The sequence below is a fragment of the Ranitomeya imitator genome, chromosome 1 (assembly GCF_032444005.1).
Source record: "Ranitomeya imitator isolate aRanImi1 chromosome 1, aRanImi1.pri, whole genome shotgun sequence".
Classification (NCBI taxonomy): Eukaryota; Metazoa; Chordata; class Amphibia; order Anura; family Dendrobatidae; genus Ranitomeya; species Ranitomeya imitator.
Genome location: NC_091282.1, coordinates 1,144,978,051 through 1,144,991,010, shown reverse-complemented (window position 1 = coordinate 1,144,991,010; position 12,960 = coordinate 1,144,978,051). Strand labels below are relative to the sequence as shown.

The window sequence follows — 12,960 nt, the reverse complement described above, 5'->3', positions numbered from 1 at the left end:
TCTAGTTTCCAAAATGGGGTCACTTGTGGGGGGTTTCTACTGTTTAGGCACACCAGGGGCTCTGCAAACGCAACGTGACGCCCGCAGACCATTCCATCAAAGTCTGCATTTCAAAAGTCACTACTTCCCTTCTGAGCCCCGACGTGTGCCCAAACAGTGGTTTACCCCCACATATGGGGTATCAGCGTACTCAGGAGAAACTGGACAACAACTTTTGGGGTCCAATTTCTCCTGTAACCCTTGGGAAAATAAAAAATTCTGGGCTAAAAAATTATTTTTGAGGAAAGAAAACGTATTTATTATTTTCACTGCTCTGTGTTATAAACTTCTGTGAAGCACTTGGGGGTTCAAAGTGCTCACCTCACATCTAGATAAGTTCCTTTCGGGGTCTAGTTTCTAAAATGGGGTCACTTGTGGGGGGTTTCTACTGTTTAGCCACATCAGGGGCTCTGCAAACGCAACGTAACGCCCGCAGAGCATTCCATCAAAGTCTGCATTTCAAAATGTCACTACTTGACTTTCGAGCCCCGACATGTGCCCAAACTGTGGTTTACCCCCACATATGGGGTATCAGCGTACTCAGGAGAAACTGTACAACAACTTTTGGGGTCAAATTTCTCCTGTTACCCTTGGGAAAATAATAAATTGCAGGCTAAAAGATCATTTTAGAGAAAATAAAATTTTTATTTTATTTTCATGGCTCTGCGTTATAAACTTCTGTGAAGCACTTGGAAGTTCAAAGTCCTCACCACACATCTAGATTAGTTCCTTTGGGGGTCTAGTTTCCAAAATGGGGTCATATGTGGGGGATCTCCAATGTTTAGGCACACAGGGGCTCTCCAAACGTGACATGGTGTCCGCTAATGATTGGAGCTAATTTTCCATTTAAAAAGCCAATTGGCGTGCCTTCCCTTCCGAGCCCTGCCGTGCGCCCAAACAGTGGTTTACCCCCACATATGGGGTATCAGCGTACTCAGGACAAACTGGACAACAACATTTGCGGTCCAATTTCTCCTATTACCCTTGGCAAAATAGGAAATTCCAGGCTAAAAATCATTTTTGAGGAAAGAAAAATTATTTTTTATTTTCATGGCTCTGCATTATAAACTTCTGTGAAGCACCTGGGGGTTTAAAGTGCTCAATATGCATCTAGATAAGTTCCTTGGGGGGTCTAGTTTCCAAAATGGGGTCACTTGTGGGGGAGCTCCAATGCATAGGCACACAGGGGCTCTCTAAACGCGACATGGTGTCCGCTAACAATTGGAGCTAATTTTCCATTCAAAAAGTCAAATGGCGCGCCTTCCCTTCCGAGCCCTGCCGTGTGCCCAAACAGTGGTTTACCCCCACATATGAGGTATCGGCGTACTCGGGAGAAATTGCCCAACAAATTTTAGGATTCATTTTATCCTATTGCCCATGTGAAAATGAAAAACTGAGGCGAAAAGAATTTTTTTGTGAAAAAAAAAAGTACTTTTTCATTTTTACAGATCAATTTGTGAAGCACCTGAGGGTTTAAAGTGCTCAATATGCATCTAGATAAGTTCCTTGGGGGGTCTAGTTTCCAAAATGGGGTCATTTGTGGGGGAGCTCCAATGTTTAGGCACACGGGGGCTCTCCAAACACGACATGGTGTCCGCTAACGATGGAGATAATTTTTCATTCAAAGAGTCAAATGGCGCTCCTTCCCTTCCGAACCTTACCATGTGCCCAAACAGTGGTTTACCTCCACATGTGAGGTATCGGTGTACTCATGAGAAATTGCCCAACAAATTTTAGGATCCATTTTATCCTGTTGCCCATGTGAAAATGAAAAAAATTGAGGCTAAAAGAATTTTTTTGTGAAAAAAAAGTACTTTTTCATTTTTACGGATCAATTTGTGAAGCCCCCGGGGGTTCAAAGTTCTCACTATGCATCTAGATAAGTTCCTTGGGGCGTCTAGTTTCCAAAATGGGGTCACGTGTGGGGGAGCTCCAATTTTTAGGCACACGGGGGCTCTCCAAACGTGACATGGTGTCCGCTAAAGAGTGGAGCCAATTTTTCATTCAAAAAGTCAAATGGCGCTCCTTCCCTTCCAAGCCCTGCCGTGCGCCCAAACATTGGTTTACCCCCACATATGAGGTATCAGCGTACTCAGGACAAATTGGACAACAACTTTCGTGGTTCAGTTTCTCCTTGTACCATTGGGAAAATAAAAAAAATGTTGCTAAAAGATAATTTTTGTGACTAAAAAGTTAAATGTTCATTTTTTCCTTCCATGTTGCTTCTGCTGCTGTGAAGCACCTGAAGGGTTAAAAAACTTCTGGAATGTGGGTTTGAGTACCTTGAGGGGTGCATTTTTTAGAATGGTGTCACTTTTGGGTATTTTCATCCATATAGACCCCTCAAACTGACTTCAAATGTGAGGTGGTCCCTAAAAAAAATGGTTTTGTAAATTTCGTTGTAAAAATGAGAAATCGCTGGTCAAATTTTAACTCTTATAACTTCCTAGCAAAAAAAAATGTTGTTTCCAAAATTGTGCTGGTGTAAAGTATACATGTGGGAAATGTTATTTATTAACTATTTTGTGTCACATAACTCTCTGGTTTAACAGAATAAAAATTCAAAATGTGAAAATTGCGAAATTTTCAAAATTTTCGCCAAATTTCCGTTTTTATCACAAATAAACGCAGAATTTATTGACCTAAATTTACCACTAACATGAAGCCCAATATGTCACGAAAAAACAATCTCAGAACCGCTAGGATCCGTTGAAGCGTTCCTGAGTTATTACCTCATAAAGGGACACTGGTCAGAATTGCAAAAAACGGCCAGGTCATTAAGGTCAAAATAGGCTGGGTCATGAAGGGGTTAAAGAAAACCCAACAGGACCTTTGTCATGACCGCCTGCAGGAGACGCATTGGTATTTGTATTTGCCGCCACCTTGCTGTCCCCAAGATGTTGTTTAGGCTATGTGCACACGTTCAGGTTTTTTCGCGGTTTTTCGCGGTAAAAACGCTATAAAAACTAATTAAAAACGCATACATTATGCATTCTATCATTTAGAATGCATTCTGCTTGTTATGTGCACATGGATGCGTTTTTTTCCGTGAAAAAAACGCATCGCGGTAAAAAAATGAAAAACAAAATCCAGCTCACCATACCGACATTCCCAGGAGCTCGGAGCACGGAACCGCTGTGTCAGGGCGTGGACGAACAGGAAAGAGAAGGAGATCCAGCTCAACGAAATAGTGAAAAATCCATAATTTATTTCACTTAAAATATAGTGAAAGGACAAAACATCAGCATACAGAAAAAATTATAAAAACAAGGTCAACGCGTTTCCACAAGGTCAACGCGTTTCCGGTGACTAAGCACCCTTAATCATGATTAAGGGTGCTTAGTCACCGGAAACGCATTGACCTTGTTTTTATAATTTTTTCTGTATGCTGATGTTTTGTCCTTTCACTATATTTTAAGTGAAATAAATTATGGATTTTTCACTATTTCGGTAAAAAAATGAGCATGTTCATTATTTTTGCGGATTTTCTGCGTTTTTCCTGCAATTCTATGCATTTTGGAAAAAACGCACAAAAAACGCGTCAAAATCGTGGTAAAATCGCGATAAAAACGCATGCGGATTTCTGGCAGAAATGTCCGTTTTTTGTCAGGAAAATTTCTGCAAGAAATCCTGACGTGTGCACATACCCTCAAAGTAGGACAGGGAAGATATGAGGATCTGTATCTTGATGTTAGCAGCCACGTGTCTGTAAATCATTCTCTTGGGTGGCTAGGTGTGTGAGGAAGCCCGGTGTCCCAACATTGGAGAGTGCTGGGGTGGTGGAGAATATGGAACCGCTACTGCAACCATCATGGTGAGTAAAGGAATAAGGTAATTGCCACATCTGTATCTCGTCCGGCATAGTGATCGCACCTGTCGCTTTCATCTGTTCCATCCTCAGTTAATGGGAGACACGTGCACCAGGGGCTGCCGCTTCTGTTCAGTGAAAACCGCTAAAAAGCCTCCTCCACTAGATCCAGATGAACCGTACAATACGGCTAAAGCCATAGCGGACTGGGGACTGGACTACGTGGTCCTGACGTCTGTGGACAGAGACGGTTGGTATGCGCCACATGACTGCAGTGCACATTATCTTCTTCCTGATCAGTGATGGACGTGTATGTTACATGTTGGATGGAGGTATATGGAGCAGGCTCAGGAGCTGAGCCCGCACCACATGGTAGATGCTGACTTTATTATACAGCTGCCATCTACCTCTAACAGCAGCAACCAGAGCTTACTCCGATTACTTCTGTTTAATATCTTAATGCCATGTTCACACTTTCAGTATTTGGTCAGCATTTTCCATTAGTATATATATGACAAAAATCAGGAGTGGCAGAATCAGAGGAAAAATATAATAGAAAAACGTCACCACTTCTGTATTTATCACCCACTTCTTGTTTTGGATTACAAATACTGATGTGAAATACTGACCTAATACTGCTAGTGTGAACATGGTCCAAATGTCAATGTCGGTCATCTTGCACTCCACCTCCGTGCGTCCTCCACCTCCTTGTGTCCCACACCTCCTTGTGTCCCACACCTCCTTGTGTCCCACACCTCCTTGTGTCCTACACCTCCTTGTGTCCTACACCTCCTTGTGGTGTACACCTCCGTGCGTCCTCCATCTCCGTGCGTCCTCCATCTCCGTGCGTCCTCCATCTCCGTGCGTCCTCCATCTCCGTGCGTCCTCCATCTCCGTGCGTCCTCCACCTCCGTGCGTCTTCCACCTCCTTGTGTCCTACTCCTCCTTGTGTTCTACACCTCCTTGTGTTCTACACCTCCTTGTGGTGTACACCTCCGTGCGTCCTCCATCTCCGTGCGTCCTCCATCTCCGTGCGTCCTCCACCTCCTTGTGTCCTACACCTCCTTGTGTCCTACACCTCCATGCTTCCTACACTTCCATGCATCCTCCACCTCCGTGCGTCCTCCACCTCCATGGGGCAAACACCTCCTTGTGGTGTACACCTCCATGCGTCGTACACATCCATGCTCCGTGCCCCAAATGTTATTCATGGACTGTCACATTTCTGGCGTAAGACCGCTGGCACTTTTCATAAATTGGAGGGGCGGGCAAGGCTTCTCCTGGGCTCTCTTTATTTTGGTGAAGATAATACACAGTGGCATGAAAACCGCCAAAAGTCGCCCTTTTTGCACAGCTCCGTCTTGCGGGGAAATTTTTTTTAAAGCTTTTACACTAAATGAGGTTCGCCAATTCAAGTCTATGGGTGCCAAAAAAGTATCCCATATGGATCAGCTGTATTGCACTTGATTTTTGCGGATACATTGCCATTATTAACACATGAAACTGTTTTGGTGACCTACATTTTACTGTTACTGCATAAATATGAATATAAAAAGCGAACACCCGGATGGCAACCAGATGACTAAACAGGCTGATTTTTTCTGGCTGAATAGTGGACGGTTTACCCTAAGGTGTGTTTCCACTGATCTTCCTCTGCAGTACCGCTATCTGGCCACCAGGTGGAGAGTTTCTCGTGTCTTTGGTACAGTTAAATCACTTTCACATGAATTAATGGGACTTTTTAATTTCTGGATTAAAGGAATTTTTTCCATTTTCTAAAATGAAGGCACATTACAAGGGAACGCCATCATTTGATGTTTAGTGAAGAAATGACCTCTGGGATCTCCACAAATCTTGAGCAGGAAGTGGTTCCCTTTAAAATGTTATTTCCATCTTCATAAATGGATATTTGTCCGATAGTATTTTTTTTTTTTTTACACACAAGCTATTTTGCAATTTACGGCTTATTAAAATGTGTAACCGTTCTTGAGATCTGAACACTTCTCTTTTATTTACAGCGCATTGCCTTGGAGACCGACCTCCTCTGGGAGACAGCAGAACATGTACAAGTGATTACAAGCTCTTTTCTTTTGAGCTTGTAAGCTCTGTTTTGAAGCTGGCCAGAATTGCTGGAGATCACAACCCCTACCAGTTTCAGCACAGTGATTACAAGCTACACAACAGCAGTGGTCGGTCTCCTAGGCAACGAGCAGTAAACAAAAGAAAAATGGTAATATCTCAAGAACAGCTGAAAATTACAACAAAAAGTAAATTGCAAAAGTGCTTGTATAAAAACGCGCTATCCAACTCTAGCCATCCAGGAAGATGGCATTAACCCTTTTATATGCACGTGTCTGTAATTCCGGCCTTTTGCGTTATTTCCCATGACTTCTTTGTTTTTTTCTTTCGCACTTGTCCAGATCTTCCAGATGGAGGAGCCGAACACTTTGCAAGAACGGTGTCTCTTCTGAAAGAGAGGTACATGTAAAATAGTAATATATGCCTTCAGGGAGATTTGTGCAGTTTTCCACATAATGGACTGGTAATACAGGTAAAAAAAAAAAATAAAATATGTCGTATCAGCAATGGTCATAGATACATTAAGGTTTACAATCTGATGTATATTAGGTGCAAATAGTAACGTGCATAGATGTATATGAAGATGTTACCAGTGAGGTTGTCCACCCATTGGTGCGGTGCAACACCAAAACTCAATTTTTACACATTGGCTTTCAGTTCACTTGTGTCTATAGGTTTATATACTTGTTATATTTCCATTTACTCATATTAAAAGGGGTTGTCCAGTACTCGGACAACCCTCTTCTCAATCCTTGTGTCTCCCAATGGTGAAATAATAACATCTATACTCACCTCTGGTGTCAGCATTGGCTTTCCTGGTGGATCAGGTAAAATTATGTCATGTAATCCCTGTGGCCAGTTGGTACTGGCATCACTCTCCCCTTCCTTTGGACAAATCGCATACATCCATAGATGAAGAGCGCTGCGGCTGCTCTCACATTTTCTTCGGATGTATGGGACTTATCTCTAGGAGAGGAGAGTGAGGCCAGCGCTGAGTGGCCTCAGGGATCGCGTAACATAACAATGTCATGAAATACCTGGGAGAACCAGTGCTGGTGCGGAGGCGAGTATAGATGTTATTATTTTACAACAGGGATTGAGAAAAGCCTGACCGAGTAGTGGACAACCCCTTTAAACTCGTATTACGTGTACAACCCATACCATCCCCTTGCTATATACGGTAGGTTCATTGACTTTTGTGAAAGTGTAGAAAAATCTGACAGCAAGTGTAATAGTCTGTTCACATTTAGCAATAATTGTTAAGATGTTTTTGTTCCCAACGGAGCAAGTGACAATTACAGAAGCAAAAATGCATTAAAAAGATACATAAAGTTACCGTTCATAAGAATATTAGTCACTAGCAATCATGCGGTGCAGTAGAAAGCTGTGTTATTGCAAAATGGCAAAAAAGACCTTTTTTTTTGCAGAATTGTTGCAATTAGTTGGTAAAAAATAATCTAGTTTTAATCCATTTTTACATTGGAATTGGAACGGTTTCACTACAGTAACTGCTAATTGTGTGAATTTGCAAGAAAGGTGCTTGGAAATATATGTAGTTGGTTAGGGGTGGACAGACAGAAAAGGGCCCCCGTTCCAGGATCATATATGGGCCCTCTGCGGTCCAATGCTCCTAATAATACCCTGCATTGGAGGTGGTGGTGACCCCCTTACCTCTTGGGCCCCTGTACGGTTGCACCGATGATATGTCCGCCCCTGCAGTTTCTAATTCATAGGCCGACAGCTCCCACCGTCCAGACTATGTCACATCGATTGATTGCTAATGGCTCCGTATGTCATGTGCTACTGCTGTCCTTTCCTTAATTCTGCGTTATCGCCTATTCGCCCAGGAATTCCAAAATCCTTATTGAGTGTCTAACGCCAGATTTCCGTGGAGATAAGAACGCTGTAGAAACCATTGTCCGTTCCGGCCTGGACGTGTATGCCCATAATGTGGAGACCGTGCCAGCTCTACAGAGGTATTCTTCTTATCTCATATTTATTATCTGTGATCACCATCTCTCCACAAATATGATATTGACCGCGCTCAAGTCCATGTCCTTTTCTATATTTATAGGCAGGTCCGTGACCCTCGCGCAAATTTTGAGCAATCTATTAGCGTCCTAAGGCATGCGAAGACCGTGCGAGCGGATGTTGTGACAAAGACCTCCATCATGCTGGGGTTAGGAGAGACCAAGGAACAAGTGTATGACACCATGGCGGGTGAGTATGGGAGGGCTACCATTGGGTTATCCTCCCACTAGTCCTATGTCGTGTTACCATTGAGCTCATTATGTGTCTGTTCTTCCTTCTAGCTTTACGTGACGCAGACGTAGACTGCTTAACCCTTGGCCAGTACATGCAGCCAACGAAGCTCCATCTCAAGGTGCGGGCACGCTCCACACTGAGGTTTCCTTTGTATAAAAAGTGTTCCCAAAATATTTCTATAGCCTCTGCTAGTGGTCGGCGAAACGATTGAGAGAGAACGCTGCCAGCAGAACAATCCGCTTAGCCAAACGCTCCTGTGTTCTTTAGTCCGTCCAGTGGCTTATCTCCCGGAGGATCAGAAGTCCATCATCTCACATTTATCATCAGCTGGAGGAGAATCGGGAGCCTCCATACACATTACACTGTCAGCTGATCCTAATGTGTATGGGGGTCTTAAAGAATAATTGTCAATTTAATTTGCATTTCATAAGCAATTCTGTAATATCTCATCAGAGAAATCTGCTTCTTTCTCCTCCCAGACTGACCTTTCAGACTCAATCCATGGGTTAAATCTATATTAAGTAAAGGCAGACTGTCCCATTACTGAGATGGGAGATGACAGTTGGTGCTTATAAGATTCTACTAGATGGTGGCCCGATTGTAACGCATCGGGTATTCTAGAATATGTATGTAGTTTATTTATGAAGATTTTAGAATAATACATTGAATACACAGGATTCGGCAGGCCGCGACCAATTAGCGAAGCATGGTTCAAATCCCGCGCCAATTTGCAGCCGGACTGCGCCTGTCGCTGATTTTCGTGGCCGGCCACGTAGTATATAGCACAGTCACGTAGTATATAACAGCCCACGTAGTAAATAACACAGCCACGTAGTATATAGCACAGCCCGCGGAGTATATAGCACAGCCCGCGGAGTATATAGCACAGCCCGCGGAGTATATAGCACAGCCCGCGGAGTATATAGCACAGCCCGCGCAGTATATTGCACAGCCCGCGTAGTATATTGCACAGCCTGCGTAGTATATTGCACAGCCGGCGCAGTACCACACATGCAGTATATAACACAGGCCACGTAGTGTATAACACAGGCCACGTAGTGTATAACACAGGCCACGTAGTGTATAACACAGGCCACGTAGTATATAACACAGGCCACGCAGTATATTGCACAGCCCGCGTAGTATATTGCACAGCCCGCGTAGTATATAACACAGCCCACATAATATATTGCACAGCCCACGTAATATATTGCACAGCCCACGTAGTATATAGCAATGTGGGCATCATATCCCTGTAAAAAAAAAGAATTAAAATAAAAATAGTTATATACTCACCCTCCGTTGGCCCCCGGATAAAGTGGTTACCGACGCTCCTCGCGCGCTCCGGTCTGAAGAGTGCATTGCTGTCTCACGAGATGATGACGTAGCGGTCTTGTGAGACCACACGTCATCATCTTGTGAGACTGCAATGCATGGGGCGGTCACCGGGGCGTCGCGAGGAGCGGGAAAGGCCGGTTCCTGAATCGGGGGGCCGATGGACGGTGAGTATATAACTATTTTTTATTTTATTTTTTTATTATTTTTAACATTAGATCTTTTTACTATTGATGCTGCATAGGCACCGACTGCGGGGAGGAAGGAGCGGCCATTTTTCCGCCGGACTGTGCCCGTCGCTGATTGGTTGTGGCTGTTTTGCCACGACCAATCAGCGACTTGGATTTCCATGACAGACAAAGGCCGCGACCAATGAATATCCGTGACAGACAGAAAGACAGACAGACGGAAGTGACCCGTAGACAATTATATAGTAGATGGAATAGGAGAGCGGAGCTGGAGGCAGACACATCCTGCTGCATGTTCTCCTTAAAGAGTAACCGTTGTTTTAATTTTTATTTCATCAATCAATAGTACACGTGAAAATAAGATCTATTACATCGTTTCTTATCAGAGCAGTCCGCTTCTTTCTCCATCAGGGCTGATCGATCATTTATAGAATTCTCAAATCCCAGATAAAATGTGTATTCAGTGAAGATAGCAGATGGCAGCTGGTGCTCATAATGTTCTATGTAATCTGGAGGAGGAAGGAAGAACTGAATGATCAGTCCAGGAGAAGGAAGAACTTTGCTTCTGGTTCCTCCCATCTACATAGGAGATAAGTTACTACTGATAAGGTCCTATCTCATTAATGTAAAATTCTCTCTTCACTGAATACAGATTTTACCCGTGAATTCAGAATTGTATAAATGAATGATCAGTCCAGGAGAAGGAAGAACACAGTTGCTTATTTTTATGTGTACTATTTATTTATTAAATATTAAAATGCCTACACTTTAAATGAGTTACTGAATATGTATAATATATATATATATATATATATATATATATATATATATATATATATACACACACACTGTGCATATATGTATATATAGGTGTGTGTGTGTATATATCTATAATATAACGCTGGGAGCGTCACTCTGTCCGCAGCCTTTATAGACTGCGCAAGCGCCGGCGCAGTCTGGCCCCCACAGAGTGACGCTCCCAGGAGATCGCGGTATGCGTAAACACTGAACGCACACCGCGATCTCCAACAGAGAAGCAGGGACCGCCAGGAGGGTAAGTATCGGCTATATTCACCTGGCCCCGTTCCAGCGCTGTGTGCGGCTCCGTGTCCCGGTCCTCGGCCTCTGACGTTCAGTTCAGAGGGCGCGATGACGCGCTTAATGCGCGCCGGTGCCGCCCTCTGACTGACCAGTCACAGCCAGAGGACCCGGAAGATGGCGGAGCGCAGCGGTGGAACGGGGCCAGGTGAATATAGCAAGTGCTGGGGGGCCTGAGCTGGCGGCGATACCGGCACCTGACCCCCACAGCGCAGCGGTGTCCCCGCCTGCTCAGGCCCCCCAGCGACGATAGGCGAGTATGGTATTTTACGATAGGCGAGTATGGCATTTTTTTTTATATATATATTGCAGCATATAATACTATGGAGCATCTTATGGGGCCATAAACCATAATGGTGCAGCATACGGGGGCATATACCATGGAGCATCTTATGGGGCCCATAAACCTTTATGGAGCAGTGTACGGGGGCATATACCATGGAGCATCTTATGGGGCCATAAACCATAATGGAGCAGTGTACGGGGGCATATACCATGGAGCATCTTATGGGGACCATAAACCTTTATGGAACAGCGTACGGGGCATACACTATGGAGCATCTTATGGGGGCCATCAACCTTTATGGAACAGCGTACGGGGCATATACTATGGAGCATCTTATGGGGGCCATAAACCTTTATGGAGCAGCGTATGGGGCATATGGATGGGAGCAGCAAATTAAAGAATGGTGGCGCAGGATGGGAGCAGCACATGACAGAACGGGGGCGCAGGATGGGAGCAGCACATGACAGAACGGGGGCGCAGGATGGCAGCAGCACATGACAGGATGGGGAGGCAGGATGGGTGCAGCACATGACAGAACGGGGGCACAGGATGGCAGCAGCACATGACAGGATGGGGAGGCAGGATGGGTGCAGCACATAACAGGATGGGGACGCAGGATGGGAGCAGCACATGACAGAACGGGGGCGCAGGATGGCAGCAGCACATGACAGGATGGGGAGGCAGGATGGGTGCAGCACATGACAGAACGGGGGCGCAGGATGGCAGCAGCACATGACAGGATGGGGAGGCAGGATGGGTGCAGCACATGACAGGATGGGGACGCAGGATGGGAGCAGCACATGACAGAACGGGGGCGCAGGATGGCAGCAGCACATGACAGGATGGGGACGCAGGATGGGTGCAGCACATATCAGGATGGAGACCATATACCAATATAAATGCTCGCCACCCGGGCGTAGAATGGGTTCAATAGCTAGTATATATATATCTATATCTCACACACACTTGCAGCAGAATGTCCGTGTCTGCCTCCGGCTCCTCCCCACAGCCCTCTTCATAGAATCTCAGTAATGGGAAAGTCTGTCTACACCAGAGGTGTCAAACTGCATTCCTCGAGGGCTGCAAACAGGTCATGTTTTCAGGATTTCCTTGTGTTGCACTGGTGAGAATTTAATCACCTGCACAGAATGATTCCATCACCTGTGCAATACTAAGGAAATCCTGAAAACATGACCTGTTTGCAGCCCTCGAGGAATGCAGTTTGACACCTCTGGTCTACACTGAATACAGATTTTACCCTTTAATTGAGAGTGAAAGATGAGTCTGAGAAGAGTATAAAAGCAGACGTCTCAGATTAAGATATTAGAAATGTTCTTTTTATATGTAATATTGATTTAAGGTTTGACTAGCTAATAATAACCTAGATACATTTTTATTTTAATATCTGATGATTTGACTTGTTTTTCTGCAGGTTGAAGAATATGTGACACCTGAAAAGTTTAAGCATTGGGAAAAAATAGGCAACGAGCTAGGATTCCTGTACACCGCCAGTGGTCCTCTGGTCCGGTCCTCTTACAAAGCAGGTATGCCTTTGCATTTCTTTAGGTTATACCTCTTGGCATTGTTACCAAATTCCCATATTATTTTTATTGCACTTTTGAGACAATAGTAATGATTAAGGAGTGTCAGATCTGTTGGAAACAAGTAGATCACATGGCATCCCAGTGCTGGATCTTCGAGATCAGCTGTAATCTGCACGAGAAGCAAGCAGCCAGTGTATAATTTCCCTATACTGCCCCCATAGGAGAAATGAGGAATTACATGGTGCCCGTTGATCTGAAGGGCGGGCTACATCTCTGTATCCCAGCTTTTATATCTAGCACAGTGATGGAATCTTCAGC

General features: G+C 44.5%; 1 protein-coding gene across 3 annotated transcripts in view; it reads left to right on the top strand.

The window, feature by feature from the left end:
• LIAS (lipoic acid synthetase) overlaps positions 1 to 12,960 on the top strand; it is a 196,097-nt gene that overhangs the window by 7,926 nt on the left and 175,211 nt on the right. For 2 of the 3 annotated variants that reach the window (XM_069744585.1, XM_069744584.1), the window contains exons 4-9: positions 3,773 to 3,853; positions 3,941 to 4,097; positions 6,268 to 6,325; positions 7,774 to 7,902; positions 8,001 to 8,146; positions 8,239 to 8,309. In XM_069744585.1, coding sequence (XP_069600686.1) covers positions 3,773 to 3,853; positions 3,941 to 4,097; positions 6,268 to 6,325; positions 7,774 to 7,902; positions 8,001 to 8,146; positions 8,239 to 8,309 — 642 coding nt within the window. Of the gene's footprint in view, positions 1 to 3,772; positions 3,854 to 3,940; positions 4,098 to 6,267; positions 6,326 to 7,773; positions 7,903 to 8,000; positions 8,147 to 8,238; positions 8,310 to 12,530; positions 12,643 to 12,960 lie in introns of all 3 variants that reach the window. The other variant, XM_069744583.1, reaches the window with a different exon arrangement.